This window comes from Anguilla rostrata, chromosome 12 (genome assembly GCF_018555375.3).
Source record: "Anguilla rostrata isolate EN2019 chromosome 12, ASM1855537v3, whole genome shotgun sequence".
NCBI classification, from domain to species: domain Eukaryota; kingdom Metazoa; phylum Chordata; class Actinopteri; order Anguilliformes; family Anguillidae; genus Anguilla; species Anguilla rostrata.
This window is the reverse complement of record NC_057944.1, coordinates 39,237,194-39,258,906: the sequence shown is the minus strand read 5'-3', so window position 1 is coordinate 39,258,906 and position 21,713 is coordinate 39,237,194. Positions and strand designations below refer to the sequence as shown.

The 21,713-nt window shown below is 37.7% G+C and overlaps 3 protein-coding genes across 3 annotated transcripts; all 3 read right to left on the bottom strand.

The window, feature by feature from the left end:
• Window positions 1–964: 964 nt before the first annotated feature.
• LOC135236892 (olfactory receptor 1M1-like) lies at window positions 965–3,891 on the bottom strand. The gene is made up of 2 exons (XM_064303479.1): window positions 3,659–3,891; window positions 965–2,277 (listed from the first exon to the last, which is right to left on the bottom strand). Exon 2 carries the CDS (start codon window positions 2,254–2,256, stop codon window positions 1,285–1,287), a length of 972 nt encoding a protein of 323 aa, XP_064159549.1. The 5' UTR covers window positions 2,257–2,277; window positions 3,659–3,891; the 3' UTR covers window positions 965–1,284.
• Window positions 3,892–6,770: 2,879 nt separating this feature from the next.
• On the bottom strand, window positions 6,771–9,553 carry LOC135236889 (olfactory receptor 51E1-like). The gene is made up of 2 exons (XM_064303477.1): window positions 9,472–9,553; window positions 6,771–8,148 (listed from the first exon to the last, which is right to left on the bottom strand). The coding sequence occupies exon 2, from the start codon at window positions 8,125–8,127 to the stop codon at window positions 7,156–7,158; it is 972 nt and encodes a 323-aa protein (XP_064159547.1). The 5' UTR covers window positions 8,128–8,148; window positions 9,472–9,553; the 3' UTR covers window positions 6,771–7,155.
• Window positions 9,554–12,560: 3,007 nt separating this feature from the next.
• LOC135236391 (olfactory receptor 52K2-like) lies at window positions 12,561–14,216 on the bottom strand. Its single transcript, XM_064302707.1, has one exon. It carries the CDS (start codon window positions 14,199–14,201, stop codon window positions 13,257–13,259), a length of 945 nt encoding a protein of 314 aa, XP_064158777.1. The 5' UTR covers window positions 14,202–14,216; the 3' UTR covers window positions 12,561–13,256.
• Between the last annotated feature and the right edge of the window lie 7,497 nt (window positions 14,217–21,713).

The window sequence follows — 21,713 nt, the reverse complement described above, 5'->3', positions numbered from 1 at the left end:
TTGGGTGGTGTAGCTAAATGTCCAATAGGGAGACATATGGTTTGTGGGCTTGCAGAATTGTGATGATGTAATCGGGCAGGAAGATGAAGAAGAAGAAGAAAATTGTGCAGACGTGTGAAGTTGTTTGTGAATTCTGTCTGTGGAAATGGTTTCAGAAGGTACAGAAATGAATGTTTTTAAGGGCTGAGAGTCTGTGGTCAGTGTGGTTATTTCTGTAGGAAACCCTGAAAAGTGCCAAACTCTCAGTGCTGTATAGGTATGGGGCATGCCGCCCCGCCAAGGCCTAACTTGGCGGGAAGGCATACCTGCCATCCCAATCCATCTTAAGTCATTAATGTAATTTAAACAGCTAATGACTACACTGCTGACATGTCAAAGCTGTTTGAAGTAAACATTTCATAGTGCTAGGCTAGATATTGTCTGATAAATTAGCAAAATCCGAAAACTGTGACTCTCCCCAACTCTAACATGCTTACGATGTCTCCTCTTATGAATAGGCATGTTGATCTTGTGCTGGAAAGAAGATCCTTTGTAAATATGTCCTTAACGTGAGTCAATGTGAAGGATAAATATTGATTGAATACAGGTCAACTTTTGCTGAGTAGTATGCCAGGTTTTACCAAGTGCATTTGGTCATAATTGCTTCTTATGCAAATCGATACTGGGGATGTGAGCATTGATGTAGGCCTGTAGTTCTCAATAAGTTATTATTTATACATGTGGGTAGGAGATCTTCACCCAGGCCCACCACACTGAAATGAACGGTTGGCCACGTTGGCTGGACAGTTGTGTCATTCAAAAACTGAATGAGCCAAACAAATGGGATTCAGCCATTGGCACCAGCTCAGCCCACATGAAAATGCATTTAATTACTGCTCAACACTGTCGGATGGCTATGAAGTAACACAAGGAAATGTGTTCTGTAAAGAAAAATTACCGAGGAAGAATATACAATGACAGAATCAAGTAAAGTTTTATTTAAAACATCCTACAACCTGATTGATTTTACAGAGTATCAGGTGGTGTTACATTATAAGGCAATGGTTGCAGGGCTCGACAATAAGGAGTGCCACTATGTGATTGGTTAAGACCAGCTTATTGATCTGTCCCTTGCCCAATTGGGCCAATACCCAAATAAGTCCTATCCCTGTAAAATAGAAAGATATTTTTGATCATTTGATTAAAATGTGATCATTTCTGTACCAATGCTTGCTTATCTATAAAGAATGTTATAGCTCATTTAGGCATTTGGCTTAAAAATGTGTAAAAGTAGTAGGCGTGAGGCTACTTCATCCTCACCTGTCGTGGATTTAACTTATTTTTAGTGGTGAAGAGTTTTAAAATCTGAGCTCTTATGGCTGTAATGCTAACTCCATAAATGACAGGATTAAACAATGGGGGAATGATCAGGAAGTAAAGGAATAAGAATATGCGAGCTTTATATGGTACTTGAGCTGTGTTGAAATGACTTAATGTCAGATAATTTGAAATAATTTCAAAAAAACATCCTACTGAATAATTAATCACAGACAGTAAGTGTGGGGTGCATGTTTGAATAGCTTTGGTCTGAGATTCCTTAGAAGCAAACAGGCAGATTCTGAGGATTTGTGCATAGGAAAATAATATCATGAGCAGCTGTGGAACAATTAAAAAAATAGTTACAACAAAGCCAACTTTGGTCTGAGTAGAGATTTCAAGACAGGACAGTTTGAGTAATTCAAAGCTAATACAATACACCCTTTCTATGATCCTGTCACAAAACGTACGCTGTGCAGTTAATATAAAGTAAAGTCCAAAAACAATACAAGGATAAATCCAGGACAATGCAATAAGTGTGCCCACTTTTCTATGAGACATTAATTGGTGATAGTGTAATGGATGACAAATAGCGACAAATCGGTCATAGCCCATCACAGCTAAAATACTAAATTCAACTGTAGCATATGTCTGTATACAATAGATCTGTAAAAGGCAAGCAGTCAGAGATATTTCATAAGAATGAGATGTTAAATAACCAAGGACTGATGGTAATAGAGATATAGTGCCATAAATTCCATTCACTGCTAAATTACACATAAAAAAGTACATGGGTTCATGAAGACCTTTCTCAGTGTAAATTACTATAATAAGAATTACATTGGTTAATACCATAAGAATGAACAATAACAGGAAACCTGTGAAGTATACATATCTATGGTCTTCCAGTTCAGTGTATGCCTTCAATATGAATGACGTCACCACTGATCCATTCTCCATGGTGTAGTTGTACAACAAATCCTACAGAGAAAAAATGACATGAATTTATTAACCACTTGTAGGGTTTTAGCACAAATTCGTCATATGAGCCATGCAACTGAGGTCCAAACTCACTGTCACCATGGCACCACTGTTGTGGTATTAACTCCATTGTCCTGATAAAATTCCCACAAAAATGTTATCGCATCTGATTGGCTACACAGTTCCTTGTATGCTTTACCCACACGTACCCCTTTTTTTGTCACATCGAACCCTGCCGTATTCGACCCGAATAGAGCCAAACTGGTGAGCACCACTTGATTGTTTTTTTTATTACACCCAGGGTTTTAAGAGGCTATGGTGTACAACAAATACTGTCATCACCATTGCAGTGCATTTTGGGTATTGCTAGATTTTCAGTTGGATTCACACTTGGTGGGCTGATTTTATTTCTGACGCTGGCATTTTGGTTTTTCCTGCAAAAACAGGTGTACATATGACACTGATGTGCAGCATTGCTGGCTGTTGACAGTGCATGATTCCCCGATACAGTTAAGCTGAGTTCAAGATTAATCAGCCGGATTTTAAAAGTAAGACAATAAGGGTCTGTTTTTCCAAGTTTTGTCTTTGTTATGTTACCGCTAGCTAAATGGTTTATTTTTATGCGTTTTATTTGTTGACTGGGCTGCACGCGTTCATCTGTTTCTTGGTTTCCTGGCGTGTTCTCATGACAGAATTCTGAAGTTGGTGTAGCTCTTATCTCCCAGCTCAGTTGGAATTTGTCTCAGGGTCAGAACTGAAATCGGGCAGTTTCTGGTTCAGGTCAGATCTTATTTGAACAAGAGCAACAGCTCCAGCACAGGTCCAGCACAGGCCCAGCACAGCTCTAGCAAAGATCCAGCTCAGCTCCAGCAAAGACCCAGCTCAGGTGCAGCACAGGTGAAGCTCAGGTCCAGCACAGGTCCAGCACGGATCCTCAGCAATTTGTAGTTTGTTTAGAAAATGTGGAGTCCTTGATTCATCACAGTTTGTGTACACTAAATAAGCATGTGCACAGGTTTCTCTTCTGTATGATTAGACTTGTAAATATCTTAATACAAATGTGAACACAAAGTGAAAAATGCAAAGCAACATATTTATATTACTTTTCAACTACTACTACTACTACTACTACTAATAATAATAATAATAACAGAAATCTTTAAAATAATAATTCTGTTTTATCAGGAAGTACCTGGCTTGTGTAATGTGTAAGGCAGACAAAGCATAATAATAATAATAATAATAATAATAATAACTATAATAATAATTATAATAGCAGAAGTCATCATTATACTAATGCTATTTTCACCAGGAAGTAACTGGCATGTGAAATGTTTAAGGCAGACAAAGCATTTCATCAAAAATATAAATGCGTACATACCCAGCAGATATTTCATTTCATATTGTCCTCCTGTAAAATGAATATTTTTGTGCATATTGTAACTTACAGCCTTGATTCTGCTGGTGTTCTGCAAACAACACAAGGAATGGAATCTTCACTCACGCTATTTATAAAGGACTGGCCCATGTAAACATACAGGTTGTTATCAGATGGTGATGTCATAGCTGGACTACATTCAATTCACTAACAGTTGCAGTGATGTTATAGTTATAATTAAGCACTAATCCCCCAAAGGTATTCACACCAACACCATGCAAGTGTGTTAAAAGAGTAGCAGCAGGAAAGATGTTAGCGGACACACTGGAAATGTTCATTTTGGCTTTACAAACTTACATTGTTTGTAAAGCCAAAATGGTTTTGGTTCAGCTCGGCAGTGTAAAGACAGCTTAAGTAAGCCTAATGTTAGACAATGAATGAGTTATGTACATAACGTTACTTTTATAACAACCATTTTTTATTCAGTAAATAGTAAGTGTTAGTTGGCGTGGCCCAGGTGCCAACTGACTGACATCACACAGGCGACACTGGTTGGATCCGGTTGGATCTCTGGGAAGTGAGGTCCAAAAACACACCTGCAATTACTGCTTTTCGCCATTGGTACCGCCAAAGAGAACGAAACGGAAATCTTCGAGACTGTAACTTTAAACTTAAATGTAACAGCCGTTGCAGTTACGCCGCCTCTGAGTTGCTATAACAATCAACATGCTTTTTGCTGTTAGCTATACATTTACAGAATGCCATCTTAAGAGAAAATGAGCGGGTTGGTACCCAGGGAGCTCATGGAGAGGACTTGAGATTTAGAGATTAGGGACATTAGATGGTGTTGAAAACCATCTCCTGTACATGTAGTGTCCTTTTGGGGAAACCTTAGGCATTTTAAATGGTGTTTAATATTTATTAAAGAACTTAATTTTACACATCGTGTTTGACGTTTTAATTTAATTGAGTGTTTAATTTGAGAAGGAAAAACAGTTGTGACAGATACAAGACTTGACATTGGACAATAGCATGCACAGACATATTTCCCAGCAATCTTTGCATATCAGAAAATAACAGTAGAACCAAAGAAATGACCACACATGATTTAATTGTGTAGTTGAAACAATACGTTTTCTGCAGAATGGGCATTTAGGCGAAGTTTGACATGATCACAGACCATAGTACAAAGAAAATATACTGTCCATGACTGAGGTGATTTTCCTTATTGATCGGTATATAAAACAGACGGTATTAGTAACTTATTGTATATGCTGTTGTTCAAAAAAAATACTAAATTGTGTCAAAAAACTGTTGTACATATGTACTTTTTTCATGTAGACTAGTAGTTATAATTATGAATGAGTCATGTTTTTAATAGGGTGTTGTAGACACTACAGGCATACCAATTGTTTGTGTGTTGGTAGATAGAGAACAGGTAATATTAATGTAGAAACATGGGCTTCGCTGATAAGGTTTTCTACAGTAGCCTAGTAATAAATTAGTTCCTAGAAATGCCACAGTGGTCAGCTGTTGTAAATTTTTGAGAAGAAATAAATGTGCTGTCATGAAATGCATGTGGCTCCCTGTGTGTGACTTTTGCTAAACATATGAATTGAAGATTCTGATATTCTGAAAACAGCAACAGCATTAGTTTAAAAGCAATAGAAAATTATTAGTTAGTAAATAAGTGTGCAAAAGATTTGCCTGAGCCATAGGTTGTATTCGGTCCTATGAATTTGCGATTCCAAGGCAATGATGTTACCAGTGAGCGACCAACAAAGTAGCTGTCCAAGGTGTGAATTTTATTGGTGAAATTTGTTAATTTAGCGCGTGTATGTGAAATGTAATCATTGAACATTCTGATATAATTTGAAGGTCAATATTGCATAAGGGAATTCATTCATAAACACCTACTTAGTTAAATGGGCATGAAAGGTTTTGCAAAAAGAAGAGGTTGCTTAATGTTGTCGTTCTTGTGCTTTTAAAGAAATCAGGCCAATTAGCACATCTGAGCTCTGGTTTCATTCCATGTGGCCTGGCTATCATACTTAGCTAGCATACTTAGCTAGCTGAACTGACTGAGAATTTTCTTGAGGAAAAGGTAAGTCCATTTTGCGTGTGTATGTGACATTTTGATTGGTTGGTGTTGCTAAATGATTGGGTGGTGTAGCTAAATGTCCAATGGGGAGACATATGGTTTGTGGGCTTGCAGAATTGTGATGATGTAATCGGGCAGGAAGATGAAGAAGAAAAAGAAAATTCCCCTAAGTTTGGGGCTTTATTTTGCAGACGTGTGAAGTTGTTTGTGAATTCTGTCTGTGGAAATGGTTTCAGAAGGTACAGAAATGAATGTTTTTAAGGGCTGAGAGTCTGTGGTCAGTGTGGTTATTTCTGTAGGAAACGCTGAAAAGTGCCAAACTCTCAGTGCTGTATAGGTATGGGGCATGCCGCCCCGCCAAGGCCTAACTTGGCGGGATGGCATACCTGCCATCCCAATCCATCTTAAGTCATTAATGTAATTTAAACAGCTAATGACTACACTGCTGACATGTCAAAGCTGTTTGAAGTAAAAATTTCATAGTGCTAGGCTAGGTATTGTCTGATAAGTTAGCAAAATCCGAAAACTGTGACTCTCCCCAACTCTAACATGCTTACGATGTCTCCTCTTATGAATAGGCATGTTGATCTTGTGCTGGAAAGAAGATCCTTTGTAAATATGTCCTCAATGTGAGTCAATATGAAGGATAAATGTTGATTGAATGCAGTTTATCTTTTGCTGAGTACTATGCCAAGGTTTACCTAACTAAAGCTCAGACTGCTTGCATTTGGTCAAAATTGCTTCTTATGCAATCGATACAGGGCATGTGAGCATTGATGTAGGCCAGTGGTTCTCAATAAGTTATTATTTATACATGTGGGTAGGAGATCTTCACCCAGGCCCACCACACTGGAATGAACGGTGGACTCCCACGTTGGCTGGACAGATGTGTCATTCAAAAACTGAATGAGCCAATCAAATGGGATTCAGCCATTGGCACCAGCTCAGCCCACATGAAAATGAATTTAATTACTGCTTAACACTGTCGGATGGCTGTGAAGTAACACGAGGAAATGTGTTCTGTAAAGAAAAATGAGTGAGGAAGAATATACAATGAGAGAATCAAGTAAAGTTTTATTTAAAACATCCTACAACCCGATTGATTTTACAGAGTATCAGGTGGTGTTACATTATAAGGCAATGGTTGCAGGGCTGGACAATAAGGAGTGCCTACTGGCCCACGGCCACTATGTGATTGGTTAAGACCAGCTTATTGATCTGTCCCTTGCCCAATTAGGCCAATACCCAAATAAGTCCTATCCCTGTAAAATAGAAAGATATTTTTGATCATTTGATTAAAATGTGATAATTTCTGTACCAATGCTTGCTTATCTATAAAGAATGTTATAGCTCATTTAGGCATTTGGCTTAAAAATGTGTAAAAGTAGCAGGCGTGAGGCTACTTCATCCTCACCTGCGGTGGATTTAACTTATTTTTAGTGGTGAAGAGTTTTAAAATCTGAGCTCTTATGGCTGTAATGCTAACTCCATAAATGACAGGGTTAAACAATGGGGGAATGATCAGGAAGTAAAGGAATAAGAATATGCGAGCTTTATATGGTACTTGAGCTGTGTTGAAATGACTGAATTTCAGATAATTTGAAATAAGTTCAAATAAGCATCCTACTGAATAGTTTATCACAGACAGTAAGTGTGGGGTGCATGTTTGAATAGCTTTGGTCTGAGATTCCTTAGAAGCAAACAGGCAGATTCTGAGGATTTGTGCATAGGAAAATAATATCATGAGCAGCTGTGGAACAATTAAAAAAATAGTTACAACAAAGCCAACATTGGTCTGAGTAGAGATTTCAAGACAGGACAGTTTGAGTAATTCAAAGCTAATACAATACACTCTTTCTATGATCCTGTCACAAAAAGTACGCTGTGTAGTTAATATAAAGTAAAGTCCAAAAACAATACAAGGATAAATCCAGGACACTGCAATAAAGGTGCACACTTTTCTATGAGACATTAATTGGTGATAGTGTAATGGATGACAAATGGCAACAAATCGGTCATAGCCCATCACTGCTAAAATACTAAATTCAACTGTAGCATATGTGTGTATACAATAGATCTGTAAAAGGCAAGCAGTCAGAGATATTTCATAAGAATGAGATGTTAAATAACCGAGGACTGATGGTAATAGAGATATAGTGCCATAAATTCCATTCACTGCTAAATTACACATAAAAAAGTACATGGGTTCATGGAGACCTTTCTCAGTGTAAATTACTATAATAAGAATTACATTGGTTAATACCATAAGGATGAACAATAACAGGAAACCTGTGAAGTATACATATCTATGGTCTTCCAGTTCAGTGTATGCCTTCAATATGAATGACGTCACCACTGATCCATTCTCCATGGTGTAGTTGTACAACAAATCCTACAGAGAAAAAATGACATGGATTTATTAAGCACTTGTAGGGTTTTAGCACAAATTCGTCATATGAGCCATGCAACCCAGGTCTAAACTCACTGTCACCATGGCACCACTGTTGTGGTATTAACTCCATTGTCCTGATAAAATTCCCACAAAAATGTTATCGCATCTGATTGGCTACACAGTTCCTTGTATGCTTTACCCACACGTACCCCTTTTTTTGTCACATCGAACCCTGCCGTATTCGACCCGAATAGAGCCAAACTGGTGAGCACCACTTGATTGGCTTTTTATTACACCCAGGGTTTTAAGAGGCTATGGTGTACAACAAATACTGTCGTCACCATTGCAGTGCATTTTGGGTATTGCTGGATTTTCAGTTGGATTCACACTTGGTGGGCTGATTTTATTTCTGACGCTGGCATTTTGGTTTTTCCTGCAAAAACAGGTGTACATATGACACTGATGTGCAGCATTGCTGGCTGTTGACAATGCATGATTCCCCGATACAGTTAAGCTGAGTTCAAGATTAATCAGCCGGATTTTAAAAGTAAGACAATAAGGGTCTGTTTTTCCAGGTTTTGTCTTTGTTATGATACCGCTAGCTAAATGGTTTGTTTTTATGCGTTTTATTTATTGAATGGACTGCACGCGTTCATCTGTTTCTTGGTTTCCTGGCGTGTTCTCATGACAGAATTCTGAAGTTGGTGTAGCTCTTATCTCCCAGCTCAGTTGGAATTTGTCTCAGGGTCCGAAATGAAATCGGACAGTTTCTGGGTCAGGTCGCGGCAGCTCAGATCTTATTTGAACAAGAGCAACAGCTCCAGCACAGGTCCAGCACAGGCCCAGCACAGCTCCAGCAAAGACCCAGCTCAGGTGCAGCTCAGGTGCAGCTCAGGTCCAGCACAGCTCCAGCACGGATCCTCAGCAATTTGTAGTTTGTTTAGAAAATGTGGAGTCCTTGATTCATCACAGTTTGTGTACACTAAATAAGCATGTGCACAGGTTACTGTAAATATACTGTATGCTTGCTGGAACCTGAAAACTATTTCACGCAATTACAGGGGGACATAGTTTTAAAGCATATAATATGAACAGCAAAAAAATGATTTCTATGAATATTCCACAATTAGGACAAAAACATAAAAGTACAATAAAATTTAATCTAATAAAATAAAATAATAATAATAATAATAATAACTATAATAATAATTATAATAGCAGAAGTCATCATTATACTAATACTATTTTCATCAGGAAGTAACTGGCATGTGAAATGTTTAAGGCAGACAAAGCATTTCATCAAAAATATAAATGCGTACATACCCAGCAGATACTTCATTTCATATTGTCCTCCTGTAAAATGAATATTTTTGTGCATATTGTAACTTACAGCCTTGATTCTGCTGGTGTTCTGCAAACAACACAAGGAATGGAATCTTCACTCACGCTATTTATAAAGGACTGGCACACGTAAAAATGCATGTTGTAATCAGGTGATGTCATAGCTAGATTACATTCAATACGCTTACAGATGCAGTGACACTATAGTTATAATTAAGCACTAATCCCCCAAAGGTATTCACACCAACACCATGCAGCGTAAGTCAGTTAAAGGAGAAGCAGCAGGGGAGATGTTCGTTTTGACTTCACAAACATACTACTTGAAACTTTTAAAGAACACATTGAACACATTTTGGTTTTATCCTAATCTCATTCCAATATGGAAAGCTCACCCTTGGCTAACTGTCTAAGATAGTTTTTTCAGCTTTTTATACAATGTTTTCATTAGCTGGCGGTCATAACACCCAGTACGCACCACATCCTGTTTCTCACTTCCTGAAAATTCAGCCATGTAACGTAACACAGAAATACAAGTCATTTTCCGTGGCTCTTCGATTGCGACGGTATAACCAGTACAGTCGCTACATATCAGAACATTGCGGTTCTCTCTCCAGTCAATGAGTCTTTTCTGTGACGTCATCCCTGTCCAAACCCCAAAACACAGCGGGTCGCTGTCAGTTCATCTCCACCCAAAAACTTTAGCCACAGAGCACAGTTTAAATATTTCAAGTTGTTTATTTCTGTACCGAATAGCCAGCCATCTCCAGAGTCACCATCTATCAACTTCTCTAACAGGCAACTGTTCCTAAAGATGAAGGAGTCATGTATTTCAATAAGATTCTCTCCCTTTCGCAAAGGTAGGGGAGAGTTGCCATAAATGTAATGCTTGATAAATGTAACACAGTCAATAACATATTGTACAATGCAGCTACCATGGCCATTTCAGGTTTATACATTAGCAATTCAGTGCTCTACCTCCTCCCAAAGGAGCAGAGTACTGTGATTGCCTTTGTGTGAAATACTAACAAAAAACTGTTATTGTGTGAGCTAAGTAAAAATCTGTTCCAGAAGTAATTTTCAGGTATAAGGCTATATTTTTATTCACAATAAATCAAATACATAATTTTTTTTTTTTAAACTTCAAAAAGTCGGGATGATTTTTGGAAAGTATTCTTGCCGGAATTCGATGCTGCATGACCAAAAACGTGGATGTTCCTGTCCGTATTAATGTAACAGCTGTTGCAGTTACACCGCCTCTCAGTTACTATAACAAACAACGTGCTTTTTGCTGTTAGCTATACATTCACAGAATGCCATCTAAAGAGATAACGAGAGGGTTGGTACCCAGGGAGGTCATGGAGAGGGCTTGAGATGAGGAAATTAAGGACACTAATGGTGTTTAAAACCATCTACTGTCCTTTTGGGGAAACCTTAGGCATTTTAAATGGTGTTTAATATTTATTTAAGAACTTAATTTTGCACATCTACGTGTTTGACTTTTTAATTTAGCTCAGTGTTTAATGTTAAATGTGTTTGGCTAATTTGCTCGCTGTGTTGACATAGCGTCATCTTCTGGATGCTCCAAGTGATTAATGGAAAAAAAAAAAAATGCTATCTGGTCTCGGGCATTCATAATAAGCACACACCAGATTGGTCCATATGTCGGCTATTTGCTTTATAATAGCTTACCTGGGCGTTAAGAAACGACAAAAAAAAAAGCAGCTCTCCTCATCTATGTGTACGTTACCACCACTCATGGCATGGTATGTTACGAAGTTGTCTTTTTTCATAAAAGAAGTTGCATGCTTCATAGTCTGAGGATATGGCTGGTCTCACGTTATCATTGGAAATGTGTTTTCTTGATTATATTAGTTTGTGCAGAAAAACCTGCATATGCACATTATAGGGCATTTTCAATTACTGTTACATTGTTTTTGCACCTTGGTTTTAGTTATGCCTGACCTAAGTTATGAATTTATTTGAAACAGCTAATGACTACACTGCTGACATGTCAAAGCTGTTTGAAGTCAAATTTAATCATGCTAGGCCATATATTTTCTGAATACATAAGCAAAATCTGAAAACTGTTACATTTATGATGACTCTCCCCAACTGTAATATGCTGACGATGTCTCCTCTTATGAATGGCCATGTTGATCTTGTGCTGGAAAGAAGTTAACGCGCACTTTTCGCAGACGTTAAAAAGCAGAAGCAATTGCCTTTGCCCAGTGGCCACCAGCCATGATAAATCATCTGGAGCAGGTCATATACACACATTTTCCATTTTATCCTCCCATATTATTTCTGTCTTACATCAGAACGCCAGAAAATACACATGCATTAACACAAAACACCATTTTAGGGATGCCGCATTTCTCTTGTTTTACCAGCGCAAACCTCTGGTGTGGCACCTTAGAAAATATGGGAAAATGGTAATTGACACGTAAGTGTCTATAAAAGCCCCGCAAATCCTTAGAAAAGACAGCCTTAATTTGAGTCAATGTTAAGGATACATGTTGATTGAATACAGGTCATCCGTCTGCTCTCGTGGAGTCCCACAAGGCTCTATGCTGGGTCCCCTGCTTTTTCTTTTATGAGTTAATGACCTTTCGGATGCTTGCCCAAACTCAAACTGTCTTCTGTATGCTGATGAGTTATATACATCTTGGATAAGACCCCAAATCAAATGATTTCAAAACTAAATAGTGATAACACCCTTTACTCTCCTGGCTCAAACAAACTCATCTGGCTTTAAACATCAAGAAAACTTAATGCATGTCCTTCTATTCTCCACGCAATCCCATTCTACATCTGATCCCATCACCTTAGCCTACAAACCCTTGTCAATTATTCATGAATACAAATACATATCACATTACACGTGAGTCAATATTAAGGATAAATGTTGATTGAATACAGATCATCTTTTGCTGAGTAATATGCCAAGTTTTATCTAACAAAAGCTCAGACTACTTGCATTTGGTCATTTTGTTCCATACGCAATTGCAGTCCCATAGTTTAAACAAGCTGTTCATTTTTCATAATTAGTTTTGTTTCATATTTAAAAAAAAGTGATTATTTACGCATGTGTGGAAGAGATCTTTACATGGGCCCAACACACTGGAATAAAAAATTTTAAACTCCCACATTGGCTGGACCGATGTGTCATTCAAAAATTGAATGAGCCAATCAAATGGATTCAGCCATTAACAACAGCTCAGCCCACATGGAAATGCATTTACTTACTGCTTAACACTGTCTGATGACTATGAAGTATCGATGAAATGTGTTCTGTTAAGACAAATTAGTGAGCAAGAATACACCATGAAAAAATCAAGTAAAGTTTTATTTAAAAACATTGTGCAATGGGCATCAAATGTGATTTGAAAAGGTAAAAACAAATAGCGAGGTGCTTTAGAAACAAATATATGACAACAAGATGCTGGAAACCATGTGGGGGAACAAGAACTTCATTTGGGGGGTAGTGTAGCATAAGGGTTAGCGAACTGGGCTTACCTCTTTTTATGTAATTGGTGTATGTCACTCTGAATGAGAGTATCTGGTAAATACTAAAATGTAAATTAGAAAAGGATTTGAATTCTACAGGCAGAAGTATTGACAGCTTTCTTGCCCTACTGCAGTAGCAACAAGTGTCATGACCTTCAGTTCAGCCTGTTGCCCAGTGAAATTACATTTCATCTCCTTGAGGTGATAGGCTTACAAATGTGTAAAATAATTTAACAGGTATGAGACTACTTCATTGTCTCCTACAGTGTAAATAACTTATTTTTACAAGTAATGAACAGTTTGAAAATCTGAACTCTGATGGCTTGAATGCTAATTCCATAAATTACAGGATTAAGCAATGGGGGAAATATCAGAAAGTAAAGGGACAGGAATATGCGAGCTTTATATGGTACATGACTCATGTTGAAACGACTTGAAATAATTTCAAAAAAGCATCCTACTGCATAGTTAATCACAGCCAGTAAGTGTGGGGTGCATGTTTGAATAGCTTTGGCCTGAGATTCCTTAGAAGCAGACAGGCAGATTCTGAGTATTTGTGCATATGAAAATAGTATCATGAGCAGGTGTGGAACCATTAACAACACAGTTACAACAAAGCCAACTTTGCTCTGAAAAGAAGTATCAAAACAAGACAGTTTGACTACAGCAAAATTTGGACAATACACCTTTTCTATGATTCTATCACAAAATGTACGCTGTGCAGTTAACATGAAATACAGTCCAAAAACAGTCCAAGGACAAATCCAGGAAAATGCAATAAATATGCACACTTTTCTATGAGACATTAATTGGTGATAGTGTAATGGATGACAAATGGCAACATACCGGTCATAACCCATCACAGCTAAAGTAGTAAATTCAACTGCAGCATATGTGTGTATACAAAAGATCTGTAAAAGACAAGCAGCCAGAGATATTTCATAAGTTTGAGACATTAAATTACCCAGTACTGATGGTAATAAAGATATAGTGCCATAAATTCCGTTCACTGCTAAGTTACACACAAAAAAATACATGGGTTCATGGAGACTGGTTTCAATGTAAATTACTATAATAAGAATTATATTTGTTAATATCATAAGGATGAACGATAACAGGAAACCTGTGAAGTATACATATCTATGGTCTTCCAGTTCAGTGTATGCCTTCAATATGAATGACGTCACCACTGATCCATTCTCCATGGTCTAGTTTCACAATGAATCCTGCAGAGATGATATTATTAAAAAAATAAATAAATAAATAGCCATGTTTTATTTGAACAGGAGCAAAGTTCTGTATTTTTATTTATTTATTTGCATGTTAGGGTGAATCTTCCAAGATGTAACAACAGAGTACTCAGTGAAAAATGAAATTAAGCCTTTACAAATACTTAGTAATGCATGGCAGCTTTTGATAAACAAGAAAAATAGTAACATTGCAATTTTAACAAGTTCATTATCAGATTAGGATGTACTCTCACAGCAGATGTCCTCTATTTAATTAAATCACACTTAAATAGCAGGTTAGGATTTGATACACAAGCTTTCTAGATTTTTTTGGGTGTTATTATTTTTGTGTACCTAATATATGTAAAGACCATTTTCAAAATTTCTGCATCTGCATTTGGGGTGTTAATCATATTTCTATTAGATGTATATCTGTGCATTTGGCTTCTGAACCTGGGCATCCTGAACAACCTGAACAATCCCTTGAATCCTTTATCCACGTCTACCCATTTTGCACTGGCACACATTCATTGTCATAAGGCTGAATAATGTATTTATATGGACGTGCAGGGTCATGAAATATTTGCAGGACTGAACTATTACAGCAATTAAAAGGGCAGAATTAGTAGAATCAGAGCCATAAAACAAAGACACAAAGACATCACATGTAAAGACACAAAGACATCACACATAAAGGCAGGGAGACATCACATGTAAAGACACAAAGACATCACACGTAAAGACGCAAAGACGTCACACACAAAGACGGAGACATCACATGTAAAGACACAAAGACATCACACAAAGACACAAAGACATCACATGTAAAGACACAAAGACATCACGGGCAACAGCGTTTTATTTAGCAAAAGACATGATGCTGTTAAGCACGCTAGAAAATGAGGGATTCAAGAAAAGTGATAAAAGTAATTGATATGAACTGATATGTTTGTTTAGTTTTTTCCTCTAACATTGGAAATCTGTTTTAAAATCTGACAAAGATGTGTGCTGACAAAATTTGAGATTTTAGTTATTTTTAAAATAATGCATTCATTATTTTAATATATTTCTGTTTGTAACCCATGCACTTGTTTGTAAATTTTGATGTCTGACTGAAAATAAGTTATAATCCGAACCACGTCTAACCTGGTATTTTAAGCTTTCATACTGGAGTAAAAAGGAATTTATATGTCCGAAATAATGCTTTTCTTTATCATGAATATGGACTGACATGAAAAAAAAAAAAAAAAGATTTTTTTGTTGCCATATCATCCATCCCAACAATTACTCTTATTACTACTAGTGCTGCTACTAAATAATAATAATAATAATAATAATAATAATACTGAAGGAAGAGTTATTATAATATCAATATGTGGATGAGGACATTCCTACCCTGTATAACGTATGAGAGAAAATGTCAGTGCAAATAAAAAAGTACATACCCAGATATTCATTCAGTATGTGCCTCTTTCAAAATGACTATTGTTTTTTTTTTTGTTGTTGTTGTTGTTCTTCAGACAACACATTTGAGGAATGGAATCTTCACTCGATCTTTTTATAAGAGACGGGCCCACATAAACATGTTGTAGTCAGTTGGTGGATTACATTCAATACGCTAACAGTTACAGTGACGTTATAGTTATAATTAACTACTATTCCCCCAAAGGTATTAACACCAACACCATACAAGTGCCTTAAAGGAGAAGCAGGAGAGATGTTTGGGGAAACACTGGAAATATACATTTTGGCCTCACAAACTTACTAAATTTGAAAGTTATAAAGAACACATTAAACAAATCTTTGTCTTAGGTTTTGTCCTAGTCTCATTCCCAGATGCAAAGCTCACCCATGGCTAACTGTGTGAGTAAATTCAAAACAGTAGGATAGTGATTCAGATTTTTATAAAGTGTTTTCATTGGTTGGCAGTCATAGCACCCAGTAAGCACCACATCCTGTTTCTCACTTCCTAAAATTTGGCCATGGTTCTCTGCTTATGAGTTCACGAGCTGGGTTTTCACTAAAGTATACAGGTACAACTGTTGCCAGGTCAGTTTGATTTACCGAGTGTGGCCCACGGTTTGCAGGCAAGAATTACGAAAGCAGTTCTCCAGAATACATGATCTGGTGAAAAACACGTTTTCAACGTAGAAAATGGCAAATTACTCACACATACAAAGCACTGTCTGTAAGTCATTCATTCAAATCTAGGCCTGCCATTAAAAGTGTTGATATCAAAATTGTGTGAAGTTACATGTAACAATATTGTCTATCTTAGCTCAGACAAACTAAACACGCTGTATTGCAATGCAGTGCTTGGCCCTGTGTGTACAAGCATACATTGCATTAATGGGGCAGACATATGTGTGGATAGGTTTGTTAGATTCTATATTTATGTAATAGGCCTCAAGATGTGTACATTTTTATCTATGTTGTGTGTTTCTTGGTATAAATGTGTGTTAATAAATGCGAATGTTACATGCTGCGAGGGAAATGTGGCCATAATAATATACAAGTGCGCATGTTTAAAACAGCACAACTTTGAAGCTCAGATGTCTACTTCCCTCTTAGCTCACTGGGTAGTGCTTTTGCCTTTTAGAACTTTCGTGTTCATTTTGTGTTTATTATCTGATGTTTTTATTGGTTGAGGTACCTAAAATGACCAATGGGGAGACATATTCTTTGTGGGCTAGGGCTGGATGGCATACCATGGTGGGGACATATTCAAGTGACATATTGGAATGCAAGAGTTGTATCTGTCACACATACCTGTTAATTCCAAGAAATTTGTTTCGGGAACTTTTGGCTCAGCAGAGGTATTATGGGCTAATGAGTTACAATGGTACAAATGTCCTGCTTCATTTAAGCCATTTTTCATGTCACATGCTCACATCTGGAGTTTTAAAGCTTAAATTAGGTACTCCCTAAATGGGCAGGGATTGGGAAGATTTGGCATGTGTGCGAAGGGGTTAATCTGAAAAAAATCAGTTTTTGGTTTTCAATCTCATGATGAACTATGAATAGCTAATTTAAATCACTGCTTTGTTACTTTGACAATGAATAGATCAGGGGCCATGTCTTTAAGACAGAGCTGCAGCATGGAAATACATGACATCGATATACTCCAGTCCTTTAAGTGCATGCATTACAGGCCGAGTTCTAGCTCCTGATCATGCCACCTAGTGGTTATTTAGGGACAAGAGGATACACTTAGATTTTGACCCAGGCACAGGTGCACTATGGACCCACGCATGTTCTAAGTGTGATCATAAAGCACCCAACAAACCCAATGACACACAGACAGGTTGGTGGTAGAAAAAATCTTTTATTTTTATTTTGAAATGCGAGAATGTGAATATGTTGCAGTTTCAGACACCACTAAATGGACAGTACAAAGCAAAGCAAACCTACTGCAAAAACTAGGCCCAGGTACAATCACCAGTACACTAATGTCACATACAAACACTGTCATCCAGTAGGCCCCTCCGGGAGTGGAGGAAGGGCCTATTCCACACTTCCAGGATACAAAACAAGTGTAATTAGTACAACTGCAGTCCTGAGGTATTGACCAGTCTCCAGTTAGCTGGGGGGTGGGGGGACTTTTTTTGTTTTGTTGATTGGTTGGAGTTCACTGCATTACAACACAGCCTGATCCATAACGGCATTGTTCTAATATTACTGACCAGCTTGTCCAAGTTGTATTCCTGCCTTTCACCCAATGTACGCTGGGGTAGGCTCCAGCCCCCCAGCGATCCTGACCAGGAGTAAGCAGCTTATAAAATGGACAGGTACATAATATTCAGACATGAAGTCATTTTAAATACTTCAGTCATTCTTAATATTGCTGTTTTTTACTAACCGATTAAAAGCTCTTTCCCTGTTTTGATCAGTCAGTGGTCAACAGTGCAAGATTTAAGAAAATATAAATGACAGAGAAAATTATTTCATCACCACCTTCCCTGGAGTTAACTTAGTGGTTTTACCACTAAACAGTTTGTAAATTCGAACTCGTATGGTTTGAATGCAAATTCCATAAACTACAGGATTAAATATTGGGGTAAATACCAAATAATAAAGAGAATAGAACATGTGAGCTTTATGAAGTACATGACTGTTATTTGACATACTTTGGATGACTTCAAAAAATGCTCCCAATGCATAGCTAACAACAGCCAGTACATGTGGGGTGCATGTTTGAAGAGCTCTTCTCTGAGATTCCTTTGAAGCAAAAAGGCAGATTTTGAGTATTTGCGCATAGGAAAATAGTATCATGAGCAGCAGAGGAACAATCATCAGAATGGTTGCAAAAAGCCCAGCTATGCTCTGAAAAGAAATTTCAAAACAAGACAGTTTGACTAAATCAAAATGAAGACAATGCATCCGTTCTATGATTCTGCCACAAAATGTGCGTGGTACAGTGAGCATGAAAAACAACCCAAACACAATACAAGGATAAATCCAGCACATTAAAATAAGTGTGCACACTTTTCTATGAGGCATGAGGAGGTGATAGTGTAATGGACGACAAATGGCGACATACCGGTCGTAGCCCATCACTGCTAAAATAGTAAAATCAACTGAACCATATAGATGCAAACAGAAGATCTCTAACAGACAAAACGTGAGTGATATTTCATAATTATGAGACAATAAATGACAAAGGATTGATGGCAATAAAGATGTGCTGCCATAAAGTTCATTCACTGCTAAATTACAGATAAATAAATACATGGGTTCATGCAGACCTCTGTCAATGCAAATGACCAGGATCAGAACTGAATTGGCCAATAATGTAAGCATGTACACAAGAAGGAAAAATACAAAGTATAAATATCTGTGCCCTTCCAGTTCAGTGTATGCTGTCAAAATGAAGGACGTCACTGCTGATACATTCTCCATGGTCACCTGGATGTAGATTCAGTGCTGTGGAGAAGAATGTGAGGGTTTGGGAACATGTTTTAAAACCGAGGACTTACAGCCTACTGATAGTAACTGAACTCAAGTAACATCTTGTCATGTATTTTCGACATATGTACTCATGTTTACTTAAAAGCAGTGCAATAGGTATTCTCTTTATTCACAAACTCAGTTTGACAGGTTAGTATTGCTGATCTTAATCTCTGCTATTGTGTTGATGAAGTCCTAACGTTGTTCTTTAAAAGAACTTGCATTAGAATATGTACAGTAATGACGAGAGTAGATCGTTCAGCCCATCCAGGCTCGTGACTGACCTACAGCTTTGAGAGCACCAGCACTGTATCAAGCCTGAACGACCCAGAGAGGCCTCTCTCTCTAATACTGTCAATAAAAAATAAGAGCAAAATACAATTTCCAATTATTTCCCCTTCTGCTGACTGACCCTGAAAAACCTATCACTTCGTTAATCACATCATGATGATTTATTCATTACCATTGTCATAATGGATATACGTAAAACAGGTTGCTGTACAAGACTGAGGCAGTTTCTGAAAAATGTACAGAGCATATAAACCCTTACAATTCTGCCACATGGTTAGTTAATTACCTTTTTCCTTTAAAGGGGTCTTGATGACTTAAGAAAAAGTCCTTGCAGTTAAGCAGTCATACACCACATCTGGAAGACTGAAAGAGATATTTCTACCTTTGAGTCTTTTATAATGACACGGACATGTAAAAAAACACACCAATTTGTGACATCACAGGCGATACCAGCCAGTACCTGTGTGGTGTTGCATAAGCAGTATATTGAGCTTAGTCGTTTTTAATGCAGTGTCATGTTAACACCCCTCTACTCTTGTGTCTTGTTAAGCTCTTCCATTCATTATCAAGTGTGTAACAAAATATGTTCAAGTACAAGGGCAAAATTTACCTTTCACTAATTTATACCTACCAGGCCTCAGATTCACCATTTAGCCTGTTCTGGGCCCTATGAAACTTCAAGGGCTAACTTCTGAACTTCTGGCTAGGCCAGAGCAGCCTCAAGACACAGGAAGCAGGAACTTGGGACAACATGATCCTTAATTTAGATATGTTCTTTAGGTGGAAGAAGGCCACACATATGCTATTATTAATGTGGGCCTGAAAGGAGAGATCTGAATCAAAAGTTATGCCAAGGTTTTTAACAACTGCTTTGGAGGAGACAGAGAAGCCGTTTATATTTAAGGAAAACTGGAGAAAGAGATTTGGGAGCTTCTACGAGCATCTCAGTTTATCAGAATGTAACATGAGGAAATTTTAATTCATCCAAGCCTTCACATCTTTAGGACAGTTCTCTAACTTAGCTAGTGGATCAACTTTGCCTGGTTTAAAAGATATACACCGATCAGCCACAACATTAAAACCACCTATTTAATATTTTGTAGGTCCCCCTCGTGCAGCCAAAACAGCTCTGGCCCGGCAGGAGAGATGTTTGGGGAAACACTGGAAATATACATTTTGGCCTCACAAACTTACTAAATTTGAAAGTTATAAAGAACACATTAGGTGCACACAGGTGCACTATAGACCCACACATGTTCTAACTGTGATCATAAAGCACCCAACAAACCCAATGACATACAGACAGGTTGGTGGTAGAAAAAATCTTTTATTTTTATTTTGAAATGCGAGAATGGGAATATGTTGCAGTTTCAGACACCACTAAATGGCCAGTACAAAGCAAAGCAAACCTACTGCAAAAACCAGGCCCAGGTACAATCACCAGTACACTAATGTCACATACAAACACTGTCATCCAGTAGGCCCCTCCTGGAGTGGAGGAAGGGCCTATTCCACACTTCCAGGATACAAAACAGGTGTAATTAGTACAACTGCAGTCCTGAGCTATTGACCAGTCTCCAGTTAGCTGGAGGGTGGGGAGACTTTTTTTGTTTTGCTGATTGGTTGGAGTTCACTGCGTTACAACACAGCCTGATCCATAACGGCATTGTTCTAATATTACTGACCAGCTTGTCCAAGTTGTATTCCTGCCTTTCACCCAATGTACGCTGGGGTAGGCTCCAGCCCCCCAGCGATCCTGACCAGGAGTAAGCAGCTTATAAAATGGACGGGTACATAATATTCAGACATGAAGTCATTTTAAATACTTCAGTCGTTCTTAATATTGCTGTTTTTTACTAACCGATTAAAAGCTCTTTCCCTGTTTTGATCACCCAGTGGTCAACAGTGCAAGATTTAAGAAAATATAAATGACAGAGAAAATTATTTCATCACCACCTTCCTTGGAGTTAACTTACTGGTTTTACCACTAAACAGTTTGTAAATTCGAACTCGTATGGTTTGAATGCAAATTCCATAAACTACAGGATTAAATATTGGGGTAAATACCAAAGAATAAAGAGAATAGAACATGTGAGCTTTATGAAGTACATGACTGTTATTAGACCTACTTTGGATGACTTCAAAAAATGCTCCCAATGCATAGCTAACAACAGCCAGTACATGTGGGGTGCATGTTTGAAGAGCTCTTCTCTGAGATTCCTTTGAAGCAAAAAGGCAGATTTTGAGTAT

Excerpts from the sequence above, each read along its gene's own strand:
- LOC135236391 (XM_064302707.1), bottom strand. The coding sequence starts at position 14,201 with ATGGAGAATGGATCAGTGGTGACGTCATTCATATTGAAGGCATACACT.
- LOC135236889 (XM_064303477.1), bottom strand. The coding sequence starts at position 8,127 with ATGGAGAATGGATCAGTGGTGACGTCATTCATATTGAAGGCATACACT.
- LOC135236892 (XM_064303479.1), bottom strand. The coding sequence starts at position 2,256 with ATGGAGAATGGATCAGTGGTGACGTCATTCATATTGAAGGCATACACT.